The sequence below is a fragment of the Pelophylax lessonae genome (assembly GCF_965119305.1).
Source record: "Pelophylax lessonae genome assembly, chromosome: 10".
In the NCBI taxonomy this organism is placed as follows: domain Eukaryota; kingdom Metazoa; phylum Chordata; class Amphibia; order Anura; family Ranidae; genus Pelophylax; species Pelophylax lessonae.
In genome coordinates, this window is record NC_138777.1 from 171,612,032 (window position 1) to 171,636,971 (window position 24,940).

The 24,940-nt window shown below is 42.5% G+C and overlaps 1 protein-coding gene across 1 annotated transcript in view; it reads right to left on the reverse strand.

The window, feature by feature from the left end:
- Nucleotides 1–24,940, reverse strand: part of FERMT3 (FERM domain containing kindlin 3) — a 69,408-nt gene that overhangs the window by 16,723 nt on the left and 27,745 nt on the right. Inside the window, exons 2-8 of the mRNA XM_082269975.1 lie at nt 14,104–14,282; nt 9,020–9,253; nt 8,806–8,931; nt 4,217–4,388; nt 1,229–1,331; nt 1,003–1,110; nt 561–692 (exon numbers count right to left, since the gene is read on the reverse strand). Of these exons, the coding sequence (XP_082126101.1) occupies nt 561–692; nt 1,003–1,110; nt 1,229–1,331; nt 4,217–4,388; nt 8,806–8,931; nt 9,020–9,253; nt 14,104–14,263 (1,035 nt within the window). The 5' untranslated portion in view covers nt 14,264–14,282. The remainder of the gene's footprint in view (nt 1–560; nt 693–1,002; nt 1,111–1,228; nt 1,332–4,216; nt 4,389–8,805; nt 8,932–9,019; nt 9,254–14,103; nt 14,283–24,940) is intronic.

Genomic DNA, 24,940 nt, shown 5'->3' on the forward strand with positions numbered 1-24,940 from the left:
TTTAGGTGCAATCCGTCCCTACCAAAGAGCCGGTGGCCGACTGAGAAGTCGGCCCAGTTCTCCAGGAACCCAAAACCCTCCTTACTACACCAGCTCCTCAGCCACTCGTTAACTTCCCTAATCTCCCGCTGCCTCTCTGGTGTGGCTCAAGGTACAGGTAGTATTTCGGAAAATACTACCTTGGAGGTCGTTCTCCTCAACTTAGCGCCTAAGTCCCTGAAATCGTTTAGGACTCTCCATCTTCCTCTGCCTATGTCATTGGTACCCACGTGTACCATGACAGCTGGGTCTTCCCCAGCCCCACCCAATAATCTGTTCACCCGATCCGCGATTACTCTCCTTCAGCCCTCAAGGAACTTTCTTCTTGAAAAACCCACTGCACACAGGTTAGGTCTTGGAAGCACTCCATGGAGGCCTGAAACCTTAGTGAAGGCAGCAAGTGGCTTTATGCTACGTATGTGGGTTCTTGATTGCTAAGTATTTCATATACCACATGAATGACTCAGGACGCAGTATGAGTTCACTGTTCAGATATTTTGAACAGCTAGTTTTTGACTTACCAAGGCTTCGTTGGCAGTAGATGCATCCAGTTTGACTTCAAGATGTGATAGTGCTTCATCCAAGTCCTGCAGAGCAGGGTCTTTGTGCAAATGCATGGGGTCAGAGGTTGCTGACAATTTATTCACATGATACTGTATGCAATAAAACAGAGATAGGTGTTTAAAATAATTTACTACATAACATTGTAGATATAGGGAATGTATACAGTACATGTCTACTAACACAAATTTAAAAACTGGCAAAGTACATATTCTTATCTGCCTTAAACACTCACATATGTGTCTACCAACCTACCAAAGAACTCCAAACAAAGCATTTTTAAATCTATTACACCATTTTTCGACCAAGCATTTTGGACAATTGCAGGCCACACTAGCTGCAGGTTGCTATCTACACTCCAACAATTGCTAAGTATGTACCAATGACAGATGAGCAAAATACCTGAAGGGCAGCAAACACCATCATCTCCTCTTCAGTGCATTCTGTTTCCTCTAACAGCACTGCCCAACGGGCTTGCTCAAATAGTAGGTTAATCCGCACAGCGTCCATCTAAGGAGATGTGTAAATTAATTATTTCTTTACCTCATTATTATATGAAAAACTTTGAGCACCCATTGATGTAAACAGGTTCTTTCTGCAAGCATACCTACAGTATACTATTTCTTACCTTGGGGTCCAAGTCATGAAAAGTGAAATATTTAAACTGCAACCACAGTCTGTCTCCTTCTTGTACCCCCTGCTGCATTAGAGATTTGGAAGAGTCAAGCCACCTGTATAGCACAAAGTGAGAATGTGAGGATTCCGAGCCATCATTGATCAGTGTCTATTTGGAATTCTTTATTTCCTCAGTCAATTACTGATCTGACAATTTTGAGGAATCTTTTCAGAACCCAGTGTTATGAGGATCGTTGTCTTTATAGCCAGATTCACATTTCTGTGCTAAGGTAACTTGCAGTATATTGCCCCACAATGCACAGTGCCACATATTACTGACTGCAGTACGTTGCAGTGCCATTATCTTGAATGACACACCAATGCACCACAACGCATGTGCATTTCAGCATACCACAACACACAAAGTGAACTATTAGTGCATTGGGTGAGATGTTAAAACTAAAAAGATGGATGCCCTTTAAAATGTTTATTATGGTGTGTTGGCAGCCCTTTAAAATGTGTAGGCCACCTTAATGCAACGCATGTCGACATGCCAGAGCCCCCACATTAAAGTGTATAAAGTATATGGTAATGTAGAGGTCACTCTGGATATAGAAAAATCAAGAGGCAGCGCCATGATCTTCCTTGCAATCATGGTAACAATGGGGGTGTCCTGAACACTATCTGCTTAAAGAAAGCCAAGAGAAAATAGCATGTGACTAGCTTACTATTTTTTTCAAGCATTACTTCTCTTAATAGCACACTAGGCCCAAATGAGTAATTATTGCAGGCAGAACCTACACTAGGCAAACCCACACTTAGCAAATTCAAATTCAAGTCATTGCAATGCTCCACAGAACAAAATCAGGTATGAATCTGCAGAGAAGTTTTCTAAAACAATTGAAATGTATTTAATTCAGGTTCAATCAAAAGGCCAACTTTTTTTTTTTTTTTTTAGATTTGGACAGAGTGGTGTGGGGTTAGAACCACTGTCAGGTTTTCAATTCTGTCTGTGTCCCTGTTAGGAAGATTCACCCTCTCACTGTCCTGATCACCAATGTCACAGAAAGTGAAAGTTTGCATAAACCTACAATTTTGAAATGCCATCAGGAATAGAACAGGAATAGAAGGGAACATTTTCAGCAGAGACACTTGTTGCCGAGACAACTGTCTAAGAGGGGATTTCCCTTAAATGGGAAAGCTATCTCCTCTCTTCCCGTTGAGTCTACAGAACAGGAAGTGAATTTAAATCTCCCTTATAAGACATAGATGCCAAAAAAATTTACAGTGGTTTTAGAATAGAACTAAAGGCAAAGGCTGGAAGGCTGGGCAGAGCCTTGACAGCTTTGCCCAACCCTCCATAGTGAATGGATGCGTGGCAATGTCATCACACTCTCAATGTAAACACAACATGGAAGTGCTGTTTTTACTTATGTTTTCACAAAAGCGCCCCTTTGGGGCATTCTGTGAAGGCATCCAAATCCCAGAAACTGATCATTTCAGCTCGTGAGCATACTACTGAATGCCGGCTGTCATAGGCAGCGGTTCCAGTGCTTGTCGCTGCTGAGACCCACAGGCAGGGCTGCTGTTAGAAATCACAGACACAAATATAACATAACTCGCATAATTCCTGCTAAATCTAAAAAAAAAACTATGTTAAATAAAAAAGATGAGATTAGAAAAATATACAGGCTGGGCAGTTGGAGCTCAGTGATCAGAGAGACAGAGAGAGAGAAACAAAGTTACAATTTACAAATAAACTCCCGAGCAGAGATAAGTGCTGGAGGGGGGGGGGGGCACACAAGGGAGGGGGATTAGTGAGGGATGACTGTCTCTTTCTCAACAGATAAAAGCTGATAGCAGGGAGAGGGACAGATCAGATTCAGGGGCTGGAGGAAGATTTCTGTAATTGTTGTCCATCACTAATCCCCCTCTCTGTGTGGGCCCCCCTGTGTGCTAAGGCCCCCTACAAGAGGGCTGGTGGTCCCCCCTATCAGCAGCCCTGCCCACAGGAGCCACTGATCCCCACTTTAGTTTTAAAAAGGAACCCGGACAAATAAACCCTATTCCAGTGCTATTTGAAAGCCACACTGGGCATTCAAGTGGTTAAGCGTTGAAAATGAAAGTCAGAAGCCGATTGATTGCCATGCACAACTGCTCCAGATTCTGTCTTCTCAAAGTTTGATAAAGTTCCTTCATTGTTTTAGATAAGAGTAAATAAGGTCTGAAAATCATGTTTCTAAACAGGAAGAAAACTAGAGGGCCACAAGGAAACCCATGAGATCCTCTGCTGCTGTATGAAGCTGGGTGTCCACTTGGTCTACAACAGAATCCACAGTGGTAAGAGAAGAGAGATGGCAGCACTTCCAGCATATAAAATGAATCCTTTATTGTAAATCCATGAAAAGCTAAGACTTATAGTACACATACAGCTCCCAAGTGATCAGCAAACGCATTTCACACTGCTGCGCCTAATTATTGCCCTGATTAATGATTAAAATCTCAGAATCTTACGGTGTTCAATTGTTCCTGTTCCCACCTAAATGTAGTGTCGCTTGAAGGTTGTACATGAGTTTCTTTAGAGCTATAAGTGTTTTTGGCCCCAATAGACTGCAACAAGTGCACCTGAAAATTACATGAATATGCATGAAAAATGCGTGAAAACATATTGCACATAGTGACCAGCATCCCATTGGCTAAACATAAAAAATCCCCCAATCAAAAAAAAAAAATAAAAAAAATAAGAAAAAAATCCCCCAAGCCTCAGACATCTCCAAAAAAAACCACCTAAACAAACACTCAAAAAAAAAAAAAAAAAACCTGCAAAATGACTAAAGACTCAAATGTGATTGCAGTCTAAAATTTTTTTTCTAAACATTGAAGTATAGAGTTTATTTCACTAAAGTGCTATAAATTCAACTATAGATATGGATTAGGTTTTTCTAAAAAGATGAATGGTCTCAGAAAATGAACATCATGAAAAACTGACCACGCTCCATACCTGGCATGTATTGCAGATTTGTCCGCCACTGATATTGGTTTGTATCTTTTCTGTATACCCTCAGGGGTCAGTCCAGTGTGGCAAACAGACAGAGCTTTGTAACACTCCTGGCCCTCAGGACTGGCTATGAAGTGTGAAGGGATCCCCCCTACCTGCACGTGCCCTACATTAACTGTGATAAAGAGAAGAAAACAGATATAAGATAGAAAAATAGGAAATCTGTACTGAAAAAAAGAGAAAATATTCTTATGGCAACATTTATGATTGTTTTAGGCTCATATGCTAAGTTAAAATATATCACAGCCCTGATGTTCAATCAAAGTGAATTGTGGGGTGCCATTGTCAGACAGAAATGTAGCAATTGGTAATCAAACGTACTGATAAAAGAATGGAAAATTCCATGAGAAAACCACAAAAACACACATACAGAGTCTAATGCAACCTCCCCTAAACTGACTAATTATACCCCATGGTGGAGTAACCCCCAATTACAGCACCTTTTTTGAGATTCTCAGATCCAGTGACTTGGACTGTTAAAGTAATTAAAACGTTGGGTGATATGATGCAGGCCAATACCCTTTTGACCCTTAACAAACTGAAAGGACACCTTAACCCACCAAACTCCCCTGTTGGTGCATGCCTTCCTATAGTGTAACTTACATGGCTACATATGATCTGGATACAATGCCTCACCTGATTGTGGCCTGTGACTGTATCATGGGAGAGGGATTAAAACTAACCTTTTTTTTATGTAGGAGAGAACTTTTATTGGTTTACTCCTAATTCAAGTGTCCAGGGAACTCATAGTAGTAATATTTTGAGAGAACCTACTACACTAGTGTAACTCTATAGTTTATTATTATTCTTTCAGTTGTGATAAATTTAGATTTTTTTGATTTGGTTGCAATGTTATCCACCCTCAAGTGAGGAGAGGGGTAATATTGAACAAGTTCTGAATGGGGATTGTTTTTTTGGGAGATCCCATCAGGGTGCGGGGGACATCACTTCCCAGGCTCAAACATTGTACACGCTATGTGGCTTAGAGAGATGCCATTTATCATTATGGGAGATTTCAATCTTCCAGATATAAACTGGAAAACCAAAATAGCAAGTTCTACCAGGAGTACAGATATTCTAAATTCCCTACTGGGGTTGTCTCTGCAACAAGTGGTTGAGGAGCCAACCCGGAGGGAGGCCATTTTGGATTTGGTATTCACAAATGGGGATTCGGTATATGAAGTCATTGTAGGCGAAACCTTGGGATCTAGTGATCACCAGTCAGTGTGGTTTAATATAAGAACTGTGAAAGAGTCACACCACACAAAAACAAAAGTTTTAGATTTTAGAAAAACAGACTTTTCAAAAATGAAATTAGTCATAAATGAGTCCTTATCAGACTGGAACGAATTACATGGAGTCCAGGAGAAATGGGACTACTTAAAAGGTGCATTATTGAAGGCAACAGAAAATTGCATTAGACTTGTCAGTAAAAGCAAAAAAAGGAAGAGACCACTGTGGTACTCAGCAGAAGTGGCCAAAATCATTAAAAATAAAAAGCTAGCATTTTGTAATTATAAAAAAACCCAGAGCAATGAAGATAAGGAAATCTACAAAATTAGGCAGAAAGAGGCCAAGCAAGTTATAAGAACTTCTAAAGCGCAGGCAGAAGAAAAACTAGCTCTGTCTATGAAAAAGGAGGATAAGACATTCTTCAGATATATAAATGAAAAAAGGAAATTAAAACAAGGAATAACTAAATTAAAAACAAAGGACGGAAGGTATGTAGAAGAGAATAAAGGGCTAGCTGACTGCCTTAATGAATACTTCTGTTCAGTTTTTACAGAAGAAAAAGAAGGAGAAGGACCTCCACTTGAAAGGATGACTAATGAATCGTTTGATGCATGTGTCTTTCCAGAGGAAGACGTTCTAAGATTGCTGTCTAAAGTGAAGACAAATAAGTCACAGGGTCCTGATGAGATACACCCAAAATTATTAAAAGAGCTTAGTGGTGAGCTGGCAACAGATTTATTTAACCGATCATTAGTAACAGGAGTCGTCCCGGAAGATTGGAAATTGGCAAATGTCGTGCCCATTCACAAGAAAGGTAGTAGGGAGGAATCGAGCAACTATAGACCAGTGAGTCTGACATCAATAGTAGGCAAATTAATGGAAACCCTATTAAAGGATAGGATTGTGGAACATCTTAAATCCCATGGATTGCAAGATGAAAAACAACATGGGTTTACTTCAGGGAGATCATGTTAAACAAATCTTATAGATTTTTTTGACTGGGTGACTAAAATAATAGACGGTGGAGGTGCAGTAGACATTGCATATCTAGATTTTAGTAAGGCTTTTGACACTGTCCCACATAGAAGACTTATCAATAAACTGCAGTCATTGAGCATGGACTCCCATATTGTTGAGTGGATTAGGCAGTGGCTAAGTGACAGACAACAGAGGGTTGTAGTCAATGGAGAACATTAAGAACAAGGTCATGTTACCAGTGGGGTACCTCAGGGATCTGTACTGGCACCAATTTTGTTTAATATCTTCATAAGTGATATTGCAAAAGGCCTCGATGGTAAGGTTTGTCTTTTTGCTGATGACACAAAGATATATAACAGGGTTGATGTTCCTGGAGGGAAACGCCAAATGGAAAAGGATTTAGGAAAACTAGAAGAATGGTCAGAACTCTGGCAACTGAAATTTAATGTGGATAAGTGCAAGATAATGCACCTGGGGCGTAAAAACCCAAGGGCAGAATATAGAATATTTGACACAGTCCTGACCTCAGTATCTGAGGAAAGGGATTTAGGAGTAATTATTTCAGAAGACTTAAAGGTGGGAAGACAATGTAATAGAGCAGCACGAAATGCCAGCAGAATGCTTGGATGTATAGGGAGAGGTATAAGCAGTAGAAAGAGAGAAGTGCTTATGCCGCTGTACAGAACACTGGTGAGACCTCACTTGGAGTATTGTGCGCAATACTGGAGGCCATATCTCCAGAAGGATATAGATACTCTAGAGAGAGTTCAGAGAAGAGCTACTAAACTAGTACATGTATTGCAGGAAAAAACTTACCAGGAAAGGTTAAAGGACCTTAACATGTATAGCTTGGAAGAAAGAAGAGACAGAGGGGATATGATAGAAACTTTTAAATACATAAAGGGAATCAACTCGGTAAAGGAGGAGAGCATATTTAAAAGAAGAAAAACTACCACAAGAGGACACAGTTTTAAATTAGAGGGGCAAAGGTTTAAAAGTAATATGAGGAAGTATTACTTTACTGAGAGAGTAGTGGATGCATGGAATAACCTTCCTGCAGAAGTGGTAGCTGCAAATACAGTGAAGGAGTTTAAGCATGCATGGGATAGGCATAAGGCTATCCTTCATATGAGATAGGGCCAGGGACTATTCATAGGATTCAGATATATTGGGCAGACTAGATGGGCTAAATGGTTCTTATCTGCCGACACATTCTATGTTTCTATGTTTCTATTTGTGGGAATCATTCACAGGGCAACAGAAAGGTTTAATACATGGATTATAGCGTATTTGTGCTTAGACAATATCTGAGTATATTTTGTTATATGCATTGTATATTGGGCTTCCCCCTCCTATAAAGGATTACAGGGATACATTTAACTTTTACAAAGCTTCCTTTTGGTTTATTTTAGGAGACCCCTTTTATAATGGTTGTCAGACCCCTGACTCAGTTAGTGAATTTACATTTAATATGGGTTCTAGCATCCTCTTTGAGAACTTTGAGAATTTTTTACTAACAAAAAAACAAAGACAAAAAGTCTTTTTTAATTTGATAAGATATTGAGTGGTTGGGGATGTGCTTAATTCTGGAACGTAACTGGGCACATCTCTTCCTATCTAGATGGAACCATAGTAAAGATAACACTTCTCTAGTTTTCTTGCTCTATGATCGGTATATGATCTCCCCACATAGGGTGCTCTCTAACCCCTCGAGGGTATTTCTATTGGAAATTTGGAAAATCTTTGGATTAGTAGGCATACGCAGTGTGAAATTCTTAATACCGGAAATTGTGTTTTTGTATTCGTATTTTGTGTATTATACTTTTGTACTTTCTGTTTTATATTGTACTGTGAGAAAAACCTTTTGAAAATAAAGAATTAAAAAAAAAAAAGTTGGAAGTTCTTATATGCATACTTTTTCTGGGTTAGTGAGTAAAAATTAAACATGAGGATCGACCTGACATCCAGGCAACCAGAATTTACAGAATGTGAAATCGGCAATGTCCTGAAAAAAAGTAAATAAATGCAGCCAACGCAGCAAGGTCTGGTAAGAAAGTTTTGGTCTGGGGTTTAGATACACTTTAAGTTATGCTATGGGATCATCCTAACAGCCATTCTAACAGAGGGGACTGGCTTTTAGTACCAAAGGATGTGTGCCTACAGGCTCAAGGGACATACATCTATGTCTGCATATCTGACTGCATTCGTTTGGTTGATGGCTAAGGCTTTTATTACAAGTGCCCAGTAAAAGTGCAGTAAGTTGGCATTATCACGTATGTACATAGTACAGTATATATAGGTGGGAAGTGTAATTAGATTACCCTTTGAAGGCTGGAAGGATGTAAGATCAAAGATCTCCTGGGTCACTGGGTCTTTTTCTTTCTTCTTCTTTTTTTCTCTTTCTTCTGGTGCTTTTAGGAAAGAAAGCTCCTCTGGATGTCTGATACCTGGTAAGAGTAGGCCTTGTGAATACTGGATGAGGCCAGGTATAACATTTTGATAAAGGATTCTGTTACCTATGATTCAGTCACTTACCCAGGACTTTACAGACCTCAGCGCAGGAACTGAATGTTGTGCTGGAAAAGCAGACTCGGATCCTCAATGAACGCTGGTTAGGCAAAGATAAGATAATTGGTTTGTGTTGAGGCATGAAGTCGAGAAAGGCATCTGCCTGGATACCATATTTGTCCAGGGTCCAGTTTGTTTTCAGAAGCCACTGACGCTTTTGTTTCCACCACAAAGCATGGTCAGACCAGTCCCGTGAAACACCTACATTGAGACACAGAAAGCAAGAGACATCCACTACATGTAAACAGGCACAAGTGTAAGTAAACTTTTCTACTAGAGCTATGAAGAAAAATGACAAAAGTGAATGTGTGGTTGATTTAATATTACAATTTCCTTCAAATGGAATGGGAATTATTTCTCTTAAGGCATCTCATCACCCTCTGTAACACTAGATCTGGATATAAAAGTATCATTTTTTTTTTTTGTCTTTTTTTCGTTCAGGTGGCTGGATTCCCCCATCCACACAAGTGAGGTGGATAGAGGAATTCTTCAAGATGTGCAATTTTTTCTGATAGCAGGATTCCTCTGCTGTCAGAATACACTGATTAGCGCTGCATCCAATTGGCTGCAGTGGCTGATAGAATGAAAGTTTTTCAAAAGTCCCAATCGACTTCTGTTGGAAAGCGAGGGACATACATAGATTGAAATTCAGCTGGTCCCTGTTGAACCAGCCGGGTTTTGGGTCCATGTTTACCCAGTGTTAGGGCCTAGTTAAAAGTGTTTACATACCAGATTTATACAATTTTCACCCAGCTTTTACACGTTTTCTAAATGGTTTGAACTAGAAAACTGTGTAAAATATGTGTGAAAGTTGTGTGAATCTTGGCTGTTTACATTTATAAATAGACCACTCAATGTATGTAAAAATCGACTCCTCACATCAAACATTTTTATTTAGTAGTTTGTGGACCTACATTCTGACTTTGTTTACAATATGTCTTCAAGTAGGGTAAAGTAGCTACCTAGATTTCAATGGGCTGCCCATAAATGAACTCATAGATGGATCAAGGGGCAGCTTCCTCATGTTTGCACAGGAGAAAGACTGTAAACAATCACATGCCTGATGAAGGGGTCCTCTGCGGCTCCGAAACGTTGCACTATATTTTTCTGATGTGATCTTATCTTGAATAAAGTTTTTTGGACTGCTTTTGCAAGATCCTTGGTGTGCTGGCGAATATGTATCTACTTGTAACTAATCCAGTTGCCAACTGGTGATCGCTTCAGCACCCAGTACACACGAGCTTCAAACCAGGAAGGTGTGCGATAGGAATGTGAACTAGACTGTAAACAAAGCCACAGCACTGCTGGGCTGCCAGCTGCCAAAATGAAAGAGTCTGGTGTGAATTCTACCTTTGTAATTACTTTAAGGGGATAATTAATAATGTGTATTGTTATTTGCTCTCTGCTATACTGCTGGGTTACTTCACAATGCCACTTACAGTACATTTTGCAGCCCATTCATAAAATGCAGGCCATAGTGTGATGAACCTCACCGATTTCTACTAAACACAACATAGAGTGATTTCTTTAATGGGAGCAGGGGGGTGGTGACTTTGACATGTTATGTAACAATACTCCTTTTTTTAAGAAGATTAAAGACCTAAAAATACTTAAAAACCTAGCTTTTTTAAATTGTATTTCCTTTATTTATTTTTATATACTGTGTATGTCTAAGTGTTGAGGGCAATAAGAAGCTTTGGGAAGATGTTTATCATAATTTGAGCAAATCCAAAAGAACTGTGCTTAATTTTGTGTTGATCAAAAACAGAAATTAAAACCTTTTTTAAGGCAACTTAAAGTGTTACTAAACCCACAACAGGAAAATCAGTCTGTATATGCAGTAAAGCATGCTTGTTATACTCACTGTGGAACCTAAGGGGTTATTGCTCTACAATGTTTAAAAAGGCTGCTTGATCCTGTATGCACAGATCCTCCTCTTCTTTCATTGTCCCCAAAACATGTCTTGATAAGACAAAGTTACTGGAGTCAGGCTGCACATGCTCAGTTTGGTATGTATTGCTAGAGAGTATTTTTTACTTTGGAGAGTGCATGTGATCAGCACAGTGCCAATCAGCATTGTCCAGACAGAGGGTCAGATGTCCTGCATCCTGAAAGGACAGCCAGTGCAGTATGAAAACTCCCCCTACAAGCTTTAACCAGGCACTGATAAAGGTCACAGGACTGCTATATACTGCTGATGGGAAAAGATTTTTAGCAGTTTATATTTACTAAAATGATTGCATTTCCATGTTCTGTGCACTATGCGAGACCGGATATAGTGGCTGCATGTTCCTGGGTTTAGTAACACTTTAGGTCTTTATGTGAGGCATGATTGAGAATTAATGCTTCAAACACAAAATTTGCATTGTCAGGAGCGTGTGACGCTCCTGCTCCTTGATGGCTACTGGTCTCATTCCAGCATCCTGGTTTTGGCTGTGATACGTTCTCCCTGTCTATCCACCTGCAAGGTGATTGATGTAGCCAGTCTCTGGGTGGAGCAAGCCTGCAGTCTCATGCTTGTGATAGTGTTTAATACGGGTTTCAAGCTCCCTGTTTGTCTGCCCTGTTCCTGTGCCTGCTAGTTTGAATTCCCTTGTTGACAGCCTCGGATCAGATATTGACTACACTCAGAACTGAACCTGGACTGTCATTGACCACTAAAGCCTAGTACACCTAGTACACACGCAACGATTAACGGCCGACCGATCGTCCGTCTTTTGTCCAGAGTGGTGTTTTGTTGGTTGGAATGTGCCTAGACTGCACAAGAATTTTCTCGCCTGACAAAATTCTACTTCAGAAGTGATATCATGTGTTGGTTTGCTTTCTTTGTGTTCTTTCTTCTCTGAGCATGCCCAGTCTTGCACATTCGATTTTTCCCTGTCGAAATCTGTACTGACTGCACAAAAATCGGCCGTGTTGTGACGGCGGACAAAAATTTTATAGCCTGCACACCAGATTTTTTTCGACCGAAAAGTCGGAGTCGGTTGTCGGAAGCATCATACTAACAAGCCGAAAAACGACAGATCGGTCGTCGGACAAAAATTCCCTGCCGATTTTCTACGCGTGTGTACGAGGCTTTAGCCTGTCTGCCAACCGCAAGTACCTGTTCACTGTGCTCAGTTTGTGTCTGCCCCAGCATGGTGGCCAGGCACTATAGCATTGTGTATAAGACCTAGATGCAACCGAGTGATGGTAGGCATGATGCTTTATGGGAAAGGGGGCTGCTATAGGTAAAGAACACAGAAGCTAGCTATAGTGCCTGACCACCTGTGTTAAGGGTAAGTGTGACATGCATTTTAAACACATGCATTCTAATGCATAGTCTGACAAATGAGATGCATTTTATGTGACTTTGAGCATTCTTCTATTTGTTTTAAATCATGCCTGGAAAAATCATAAAATCTGGAAAAATTGTACCAAAACACATCAAGGTGGCATTAAAAGACACGTGTTTTTGAATCCTGTACCTTTCCTTCCAACTGTGATCTGCAGAATTCTCATTACTTTTTAGATTTTCTATCTGATTATGTTGGTATAGTTAACTGAAAAACTGGTCTAATAGTTACCAGTAGATTTAACTGTTATATTAACTACTTTAAGACCCGAAGGATTTGCCCCCTTAATGAAGAGGCCCTATTTTACGATTCGGCACTGTGTTAATTTAACGCACAATTGCGCAGTCGTGCGACACTGTACCCAAATAAAATTGACGTCTTTTTTTTACCACAAATAGAGCTTTCTTTTGGTGCTATTTGATCACCTGTGCGATTTTTATTTTTTGCGCTATAAACAAAAAAAAGCGACAATTTTGAAAAAAAATATATATATTTTTCACATTCTGCTATATGACATTCTCAAAAAAAAAATGTAAATATCAAACTTTTTTAACATTTTAGGCCAATTTGTTTTCTGCTACATATTTTTGGTAAAAAAAAAATTGCAATAAGCGTATTTTGATTGGTTTGCGCCAAAGTTATCGCGTCTACTAACAACAGGACAGATTTATGTCATTTTTATTGTTTTTTTTACTAGTAATGGTGGCGATCTGCAATTTTTTTGCGGGACTGCGACATTGCAGCGGACAGATTGGACCCCCAACTGACATTTTTGACACTTTTGGGGGTACCAGTGATATTACTACAGTAATCAGTGCTAAAAATATGCACTGTTACTGTAATAATGATGAAGGAATTATTACAGTAACTGAAATAATGATCAAGGGAATAAATGTGACCCTAGTGGAATGATTCTAACTGTGGGGGGGGGGGGGGGGGTGGTGGCTTCTTTCTGAGATGACCATAGAGACATGTATATGGAAGGATCACATGAGCTCTGTGATCAATTCAGGGAGAAGGACGGTCGGCTGTGTTTACAACAGCCGACCGTCCTTCTCTCTCAGCAGGGAGCGATCGCAGGTCTCAGACGGCAATCTGAGCCGCCTGACCTGTGCATCTGCTTCCCCGCTGCCGAAAGGGAGCGGGGGCAGGAGTGCACCGCCGGCGGTGCGCGTTCGCCCCCTAGCTTCCTGTGTGCGCCCCACATAGACCTACGTCGGTTTGCGCAGGAGAGCCACCCAGCCGGAGGAAAAAAGGCGGCGGGTGGTCGGGAAGTGGTTAAGTGTACTGTAGAGTCATAACTACAAATATAGAAAAGGGGCAAATTTGTAAATTTTTTATAGTAATTCTGCCTCTTTGTTAAGTTAAAAATACTCTTTTATTATTGCTCTAAAGAAGATGACCTCCATGCCATGGCTTGCCTGATAATAGTTTCCTGTGTGGAGTCACACTGTCCGCTCTCTGCTCAGCTTCTGCTGTATTCTCTGCCTTTATGCAAAAAAAAGAGAAAAAAATATCTTCCTCTTTTGTATAAGTTATTTTGGTGTCTAAAATGTCAGACACTGACAGGAATAGGAGGAAGTACACCACCGCATAGCAGGCCTGGGATGAGCTGATTACTTTAGAAAGAACATTTACAGGATATATTCTAATTTCAGATAACAGTGGTAATAAAAATTTGAAATTGTAGAAATATTGTGAGTTACTGTTCATTACCTGTTTTTTCCACCACTTGTAACATGACGCCTCCAATGTGCGTTTCCCCAGTCACACGAAGCGTCACTGGCTCAGCATTTTCTCCTAGTTCCCCAATATGGACCCTCAGCTCCCAGGAGGAATCTATATAGTCTCCACTTGATGTCTTAATTCCAGCCATTCTTCAAGTGTATCTAAACCTACAACAAAAATGTAACATATTGCAGATTACTAAGTCTTAGATGTCATGACTACATTAATTTTCTTTTTTTAGTTTTTATTTCCTTTCTCTTTCCCTTATTTTCCCTTGGTGATTCAACCAAGCATCTTGTCTTCGGTTAGATGAGGAGCAACAGAGACACCCTTGGACAGCAGAACTTTCTTGAGAGGGTTGTGTTGAGGTGCGCCCATACACTGTACAAATTTCAGGCAGTTCCTGAAAAACTGGCAGAAATTAACTAAGTGGGTAGCTCTGTCTGTAACCTCGACCTTCCCTCCTGGGAAGATTGTTGCCCAAACAGGAGCTACCTCCGATCAGATACAATAGGCAATGGAGGGAGATTTGTCCATCGGTGCTGTATAGAAAGGATGGAAGTATCTGTTAAATTTTTGTTCACCTCGCAGGCTGAACAGAAAATAATCCAATAGCCTATAGCCAGCTTAAGATGGAATAGTGGATTTAGAAACAACTTTTCTGGCAGGCTTTCTTGGAACACGCTACCCTAAGGGTAGCTCTACGTCTATGTGACCGATACGGGGACATACCTACACTTGGGAAAACCCCTACTGCCTGCCCTGGGAGGCCCCTCAGCTATTATGAGGTTGATACACACATATACATGTTAAGATCCCTTTGGAAGATGAACCTACTATTCTAATGATTTATCCATTAACAAGCTAGTTCTTCAAATATAATTGGAACAATATGGTGGGGGTATCATCGCCAGATTCACTCAATGTTTGAACTGCCTTGCCTGACTGGTTCCCGACTCCTGCCTTACATAAATATGTTTGCCTTACATTTGATTCAGTGGGGTTAGTCATGTTTGTATCTATTATGTGCTACAATGCCTTTGCGAAAGTATTCGGCCCCCTTGAACTTTTCGACCTTTTGCCACATTTCAGGCTTCAAACATAAATATATAAAACTGTAATTTTTTGTGAAGAATCAACAACAAGTGGGACACAATCATGAAGTGGAACAAAATTTATTGGATAGTTCAAACTTTTTTAACAAATAAAAAACTGAAAAATTGGGTGTGAAAAATTATTCAGCCCCCTTAAGTTAATACTTTGTAGCGCCACCTTTTGTGGGTTACAGCTCTAAGTCGCTTGGGGTATGTCTCTATCAGTTTTGCACATCAAGAGACTGAAATTTTTGCCCATTCCTCCTTGCAAAACAGCTCGAGCCCAGTGAGGTTGGATGGAGAGCGTTTGTGAACAGCAGTTTTCAGTTCTTTCCACAGATTCTCGATTGGATTCAGGTCTGGACTTTGATTTGGCCATTCTAACACCTGGATATGTTTATTTGTGAACCATTCCATTGTAGATTTTGCTTTATGTTTTGGATCATTGTCTTGTTGGAAGACAAATCTCCGTTCCAGTCTCAGGTCTTTTGCAGACTCCATCAGGTTTTCTTCCAGAATGTTCCTGTATTTGGCTCCATCCATCTTCCCATCAATTTTAACCATCTTCCCTGTCCCTGCTGAAGAAAAGCAGGCCCAAATCATGATGCTGCCACCACCATGTTTGACAGTGGGGATGGTGTGTTCAGGGTGATAGGCTGTGTTGCTTTTACCCCAAACATAAGGTTTTGCATTGTTGCCAAAAAGTTTGATTTTGGTTTGATCTGACCAGAGCACCTTCTTCCACATGTTTGGTGTGTCTCCCAGGTGGCTTGTGGCAAACTTTAAATGACACTTTTATGGATATCTTTAAGAAATGGCTTTCTTCTTGCCACTCTTCCATAAAGGCCAGATTTGTGCAGTATATGACTGATTGTTGTCCTATGGACAGAGTCTCCCACCTCTGCAGATCTCTGCAGTTCATCCAGAGTGATCATGGGCCTCTTGGCTGCATCTCTGATCAGTCTTCTCCTTGTATGAGCTGAAAGTTTAGAGGGACGGCCAGGTCTTCGTAGATTTGCAGTGGTCTGATACTCCTTCCATTTCAATATTATCGCTTGCACAGTGCTCCTTGGATTGTTTAAAGCTTGGGAAATCTTTTTGTATCCAAATCCGGCTTTAAACTTCTCCACAACAGTATCTCGGACCAGCCTGGTGTGTTCCTTGTTCTTCATGATGCTCTCTGCGCTTTAAACGGACCTCTGAGACTATCACAGTGCAGGTGCATTTATACGGAGACTTGATTACACACAGGTGGATTCTATTTATCATCATTAGTCATTTAGGTCAACATTGGATCATTCAGAGATCCTCACTGAACTTCTGGAGAGAGTTTTCTGCATTGAAAGTAAAGGGGCTGAATAGTTTTGCACGCCCAATTTTTCAGTTTTTTATTTGTTAACAAAGTTTGAAATATCCAATAAATTTCGTTCCACTTCATGATTGTGTCCAGTGGCGGCCCGTGCATAGGGGGCGCCAGGGCGCCGCCCCCCTACCCCTAAAAAAAACGAAAAAAAACAAAAAAACAAAACGAACAAATAAAGTTGTATAAAAAAAAAATTGGGTTCGCCGGCCTGAACCCAAGGAACTGGTGGCTAGGGGGGGGGGGGGGGTGGGGTTACGTCCCAGAAGAGGCGCCGATTGGCTGCCTTCTGGGGGGTAGGGGGGTATCCTGGGCGCAAGTCTTTGCGGTTGGACACCCCCACTTTCTGATATCCTGGCTGTGATTGGTCCAGTCTACAGCCTGGACCAATCATCATCCAGGATATCGCTGACGTCGCAATGGGGCGTCAGTCACTCACCGTCACCGCCGCTCAGAGAAAAGGAGAGGCCGCCCGCCGGTTCCCGCCGCCGAGACGAGGGAGGAGGACCCGCCGCAGAAGAGGAGGAAGAAGCTGAGCCGCGCCGCCGCCAGGTAAGTTTGAACGGAGCACGCACGCTGGCACTCTGCATCGATTGGGGGACAATGCTGTGGCGCTCTGCAATCATTGGGGGACAATGCTGGCGCTCTGCAATCATTGGGGGACAATGCTGGCACTCTGCAATCATTGGGGGACAATGCTGGCACTCTGCAATCATTGGGGGGACAATGCTGGCGCTCTGCAATCATTGGGGGACAATGCTGGCACTCTGCAATCATTGGGGGACAATGCTGGCACTCTGCAATCATTGGGGGACAATGCTGTGGCGCTCTGCAATCATTGGGGGACAATGCTGTGGGCGCTCTGCAATCATTGGGGGACAATGCTGTGGCGCTCTGCAATCATTGGGGGACAATGCTGGCACTCTGCAATCATTGGGGGACAATGCTGTGGCGCTCTGCAATCATTGGGGGACAATGCTGTGGCGCTCTGCAATCATTGGGGGACAATGCTGTGGCGCTCTGCAATCATTGGGGACAATGCTGTGGCGCTCTGCAATCATTGGGGGACAATGCTGTGGCGCTCTGCAATCATTGGGGGACAATGCTGTGGCGCTCTGCAATCATTGGGGGACAATGCTGTGGCGCTCTGCAATCATTGGGGGACAATGCTGTGGCGCTCTGCAATCATTGGGGGACAATGCTGTGGCGCTCTGCAATCATTGGGGACAATGCTGTGGCGCTCTGCAATCATTGGGGGACAATGCTGTGGCGCTCTGCAATCATTGGGGGACAATGCTGGCACTCTGCAATCATTGGGGGACAATGCTGTGGCGCTCTGCAATCATTGGGGTACAATGCTGTGGCGCTCTGCAATCATTGGGGTACAATGCTGTGGCGCTCTGCAATCATTGGGGGGACAATGCTGTGGCGCTCTGCAATCATTGGGGGACAATGCTGGCACTCTGCAATCATTGGGGTACAATGCTGTGGCGCTCTGCAATCATTGGGGGACAATGCTGTGGCGCTCTGCAATCATTGGGGTACAATGCTGTGGCGCTCTGCAATCATTGGGGGGACAATGCTGTGGCGCTCTGCAATCATTGGGGTACAATGCTGTGGCGCTCTGCAATCATTGGGGTACAATGCTGTGGCGCTCTGCAATCATTGGGGGACAATGCTGTGGCGCTCTGCAATCATTGGGGGACAATGCTGTGGCGCTCTGCAATCATTGGGGAACAATGCTGTGGTGCTCTGCAATCATTGGGGGACAATGCTGTGGCGCTCTGCAATCATTGGGGGACAATGCTGTGGCGCTCTGCAATCATTGGGGACAATGCTGTGGCGCTCTGCAATCATTGGGGGACAATGCTGTGGCGCTCTGCAATCATTGGGGTACAATGCTGTGGCGCTCTGCAATCATTGGGGGACAATGCTGGGACTCTGCAATCATTGGGGTACAATGCTGTGGCGCTCTGCAATCATTGGGGTACAATGCTGTGGCGCTCTGCAATCATTGGGGTACAATGCTGTGGTGCTCTGCAATCATTGGGGGACAATGCTGTGGCGCTCTGCAATCATTGGGGTACAATGCTGTGGCGCTCTGCAGTGATTGGGGACAATGCTGTGGCGCTCTGCAGTGATTGGGGACAATGCTGTGGCGCTCTGCATTGAAAGGGGCTTGCACGCTGAACTCTGCATTGATGGGGGCACGGAACAGTTGCATTGAAGGGGGCACGCACGCTGAACTCTGCACAGTGTTTATTGCATTGAAGGGGGCACAGCACAGTTGCATTGAAGGGGGCATACACGCTGAACTCTGCATTGTGGGGGCACAGCACAGTGTTCATTGCATTGAAGGGGGCACAGCACAGTTGCATTGAAGGGGGCATGCACGCTGAACTCTGCATTGTTGGGGCACAGTACAGAGTTCATTGCATTGAAGGGGGCACAGTGTTTATTGCATTGAAGGGGGCACAGCACAGTGTTTATTGCATTGAAGGGGGCACAGCACAGTGTTTATTGCATTGAAGGGGGCACAGCACAGTGTTCATTGCATTGTGGGGGCACAGCACAGTGTTCATTGCATTGAAGGGGGCACAGCACAGTGTTCATTGCATTGAAGGGGGCACAGCACAGTGTTTATTGCATTGAAGGGGGCACAGCACAGTGTTTATTGCATTGAAGGGGGCACAGCACAGTGTTTATTGCATTGAAGGGGGCACAGCACAGTGTTCATTGCATTGTGGGGGCACAGCACAGTGTTCATTGCATTGAAGGGGGCACAGCACAGTGTTTATTGCATTGAAGGGGGCACAGCACAGTGTTTATTGCATTGAAGGGGGCACAGCACAGTGTTTATTGCATTGAAGGGGGCATGCACGCTGAACTCTGCATTGTTGGGGCACAGCACAGTGTTCATTGCATTGAAGGGGGCATAGCACAGTGTTCATTGCATTGAAGGGGGCACAGAACAGTGTTTATTGCATTGAAGGGGGCACAGCACAGTGTTTATTGCATTGAAGGGGGCACAGCACAGTGTTTATTGCATTGAAGGGGGCACAGCACAGTGTTTATTGCATTGAAGGGGGCACAGCACAGTGTTTATTGCATTGAAGGGGGCACAGCACAGTGTTTATTGCATTGAAGGGGGCATGCACGCTGAACTCTGCATTGTTGGGGCACAGCACAGTGTTCATTGCATTGAAGGGGGCATAGCACAGTGTTCATTGCATTGAAGGGGGCACAGAACAGTGTTTATTGCATTGAAGGGGGCACAGCACATTGTTCATTGCATTGAAGGGGGCACAGCACAGTTGCATTGAAGGGGGCATGCACGCTGAACTCTGCATTGTGGGGGCACAGCACAGTGTTTATTGCATTGAAGGGGGCATAGCACAGTGTTCATTGCATTGAAGGGGGCATAGCACAGTGTTCATTGCATTGAAGGGGGCACAGCACAATGTTCATTGCATTGAAGGGGGCACGCACGCTGAACTCTGCATTGAAGGGGGCATGTACACTGGTCTCTGCATTGAAAGGGGGCATGTACGCTGGTCACTGCATTGAAAGGGGGCATATATCATCTCCTGTACCATGACCTGTGACATGCCTATACCATATCTGTGCCATGCCTATACCATCACCTGTGCCATGCCTGTACCATCACCTATGCCATGCCTATACCATCACCTGTGCCATGCCTGTACCATGACTTCAAAGTCACGCAATTTTTACTGCGTTTTTTGACGCGAAGCAATATCTATTACATTTTTCTTTTTGCGCCCCCCCAAAAATTTTGAGCACCAGCCGCCACTGATTGTGTCCCACTTGTTGTTGATTCTTCACAAAAAATTACAGTTTTATATCTTTATGTTTGAAGCCTGAAATGTGGCAAAAGGTCGCAAAGTTCAAGGGGGCCGAATACTTTCGCAAGGCATTGTATGTGATATGCTGACTTTATTGATTCGCATTGTGTCTTGGTTGTAATATATTTTCACACATATTTCTGTAGAATATCAGTCTGTCTGGTCTCTCTGGCCCTGAGGAAGCCTTGCTGTGAAACGCACTGGCTTGCTTGGGACCTCTAGACCGCGTTGTAACATAGACCATTGCTACCAACTGGTATAGATGTATCGGCACTCCCAGTGGGAGTATATATCTACATATGTTTTTTATTATGTGTGTGTTGTAATTTTATCTATTTTGGATTAATAAACATGTTTATTTTATAATAAAACACATTGCGTCATAATTGTGATCCTCCCTTGCATATTGGCCTAAAAAAAAAAACATATTTTTCTCTGTTGGTGTTGAAAGTTGTGGGTGGAAAGTTGAACTCCAGATAACACTTTTTAGGCAGTTACGGCAAAAGTTTCTTCATACTGTAAATAAAGGCTGACTATTGTAAACACCCCTTTCAGTGTGAAATGGGTTGTCTCAAGTTCTCAACCCTCTAACTGACACTTTTGCTGCTGCACATTTAGGCTGTTAAAGGAAGTTGAAAAAATAACAGCAGGATCACCAGGTATACAAAACAAAGTTAAAGAGGAAACTCAGAAACACAAAAACTGCTCTTCATAATTTAAGTAACAAACTACTTTATATACAGTATGTCATTTTTTATTTTGACTTTAGTACCACTTTCATTCCCCCTGTGCTCATCAACAATAAGAGTTAAAGCCATTTTTCCTAAATTATAATGTTACATACTAGCATACATACAACCAAAATCACACTTGCTGGTGAATTTACTTTTATCCAAAATTGGTGCTAGAGAACAACTATGCTTGAATCGCTCTTGTATAGACATTTCATTATTAATTTTACCCTCTAAGCAGTTCCTGCCAGACATGATTAAAGTGGAATTAAATCTAAAAATGCTATTTCATAAATGTTTTTATATTCAAAGCAAACTCACCCATCCATCCATTTATCCATGCTTTATTTTGATGTGAAATGGCTTTGAAAAATGCCCCCCCCCCCCCTAGCATTTCTAACCGTGGCTATCGTGCGTAAGGGCAGGTAAAAAATGTAGCATTTACTTCTTGGAATCCATCTGTCCTTAGGTCAGGCATGCAGACAGGGAGGTGTACTTAGGTGAGAAAGCCCCTCCTACATGAAAGAAAATCTACCCCTATACACAGATGAAAGAAAAAAATACCAATGAAGACCCCTGGGATGTATGATATTATTTAGGCACAGGCCAGAAACTAGGAAGCAAGTGAAAAAATGTAAAAAGTAAAAAAGTTTAAAACAAGTAAATATATTATACATTCCTATCTATTTAATAATGCTAGCAACAAAAGGATTAAAAATATTTGATATTGATTGAGAGCTTAGTTCCGCTTTAAACTAAGCTGTTAGCCTAAAGTGTATTTCCACTTTATTGACAGCCAAATTGGGATAACACCTACTCTTGATTTGTTACATGTCCCCATTCACATTTGAATGTATGAATGTATGAAAATTGAAAAGCTACAAATGTGGATGTAGTCACCACTTACCATAACACGACTATGGTATCTGGTCATTGTAAAGCCATTTTTTATTGCCCTCCTGTGCAATCACAGTTATTAAAGTGGAGTTCCACCCAAAATTGGAAGCTCCACTTATCTGACTCCTCCCCCCCCCCCGGTGCCACATTTGTCACCTTTCGGGGGTGGAGCGGGTTCCTGTTTTTAACTGGTACCTGTCCCCACTTCCGGGTTATCGAGCCGCGGTGCGATCACTCAGACGTTCGGCGCTCATCCTCCTTCCCCCATTGCTGGGCCATTCAGAAAGTCCAGCGCGATTTACGCATATGTAGTAGGAAACTGGCTGTGAAGCCACGAGGCTTCATTGCTGGTTTCCCTTACAGAAAATGGTAGCGGTAGCACCTGAGAGCCGAAGCATTGGCTGGGTTGCCGACATCACTGGATTCCAGGACAGGTAAGTGTCCTAATACTAAAAGTCAGTAGCTACAGTATTTGTAGCTGCTGACTTTTAATTTTTTGCTGGGGGGGGGGGGGTAGAACTAGAACTCTGCTTCAAGACTCCAGCATCTAGATCATTCAGAATTTTTTCTATAACAATAAAGATCCAACTACCTGAAACATTGGTTGTTTGGTAAGGATCTGCCAACATATACCATAGATATCTTTGTTATAGTATTTTTTTTAGTTTAAGGCAGTTAGATATTTTGCATTTTTTCATTGCTGTATGTTCTAGTTTGCAAAAGCAGATACGTTCTTACCTAATTAGCCATAGACTCAAAGGACATGTAGCACTACCCCTGTATGAGCTGATAAATAAATGTGTATATAAACTAAGTTGCGCTATATGTGCTATAAATGGCAATGAATGTCAAATTATGACACAATCAATGATGTTGAACTCCAAATGAATGTCCTCTTAAAGTCCAGGATATTATCCAAAAAATCAGACACAGTCCAAAGTGGAAAATCCCCAAGTCAGAGAATAGGCCACCAATGATGTAGTCTCCTTACCAGATGAAGGAAAGGAAATCGCCCAAAAATCAAGATAGATAATAGGTCCACTCTTCTATGGTTGGGTGACTTCTGACTCTTCCCAGCACGGTGACCGGACATGAAGGGGGAAGACACAGAACGGCCCTCACACCTCTCAGCCAGGACAAGAAGCCTCCATCTTCCATCGGGGACACAGAGGAGAGACAGAGAAGATCCTCACACAGGTCAGAGCAGAACCAGCTTCATGTCTACAGTCTGCACATTGCAGGCCTAGGACCCCCCACAAGGTGGAATGACACTTTAAGGGGAACTTTCCCCTGATTGTGGACACTTGTTAGCAGGAGGAAGAGAAGCCGAGAGTTGGGAGAGATTTCCCCCTTCATGTCCGGTCACCGTGCTGGGAAGAGTCAGAAGTCACCCAACCATAGAAGAGTCATCAGAGGAGCTCCACATCAACCTCCAGAACAGGACACCATCAACCAGACTACTGTGTTGCGACTCGGAGTGATCGTTCCACCTACTGCTTTTCCTGAGGATCACCCATGGGATATTTGGCTCATACCCTTATGTGATTTGGTAAGAGGCAGTGGTGTTGGGAGTGATCATCCAATTTTTGGTGGCCTTTTTGTGTCCTTTCTATCCTTTGCCTCTGGTAAGCATTTGGAACTTAGGGGTGTGGGTGCTTGACTTTCATCCTCATCTGGTTGGCTCTGGTGATGGTGTGCACTCCTTAGGGTGATATTTACTATACAGTATTATGCTATGGAAGCCTGTATTTCTTTTACATGACTGCCATTCATCATTGAGACGATTGTGGGCTCGCTGATCTGAGGCTGGTGGACCTATTATCTATCTTGATTTTTGGGCGATTTCCTTTCCTTCATCTGGTAAGGAGACTACATCATTGGTGGCCTATTCTCTGACTTGGGGATTTTCCACTTTGGAATGTGTCTGATTTTTTGGATAATATCCTGGACTTTAAGAGGACATTCATTTGGAGTTTAACATCATTGATTGTGTCATAATTTGACATTCATTGCCATTTATAGCACATATAGTGCAACTTAGTTTATATATACGTTTTCTGATTGTTTGTCGCAATTTAAGTTGCTGCTGGATCGCACTAGTTAGTGCAGTTATTTTCCATATTTACTTTGATAAATAAATGCCCAGGGTTCTTTTCCCAAGAATTGCCCCGCAGCCAGGCACACAATTCCAATCACTCTTCAGACTCAAACAGTTTAGGGGTATGCTTATTTTGGATGCTTTAATGAAAACTTGAACTTGGATAGGTAGCGGGTAATTGTAGGATACTCCAGTAACCTTCAGTAGCAATTTAAGGACAATAAACTTTCTCCTTTAGAACTGTGAGATAAGTCTTTGCACAAGCAAATGGTGGGCTGAGCTTTGTAGAAGCAATCTGAGGGGATTATTATTCCTGCTAAAAAAAACAAGCAAAGTCCTTTCACTAAGAATTAATTGAGCTCTTCAGGACACCAGACACAATGTCCCCTTTAAATGCACTGACTCCAGCATAATAGGGATGGTGGCAGCACACAATCTCCAGGATGTCTCACACCAGTCTGTACTCAGTAATGTCCTTGGAGAATTAGTTGCCTCCTTCCAATCACTTCCAGACACTTTCATCCCATGATTCCAGACTAGATCCTCAGATGACCCCCCCCCCCCAGTCAACTTCAGCAAACTCTGAACAAAGTAGGCCTCCAGCTAGCCCAATTGAGGCCTCCAAGAACTGCAGGCACATGACAGAATTGCCTAGGGGGCAAACAGCTATCCTAGGCTGTGATCTCCTCCTCAGGCAAAAATACACCCCTGCTCTAAGTCTTAGAGTATTTATACACACTCCCAGATGCCATCTGGGCACCACTTCCCAGAGATTGATC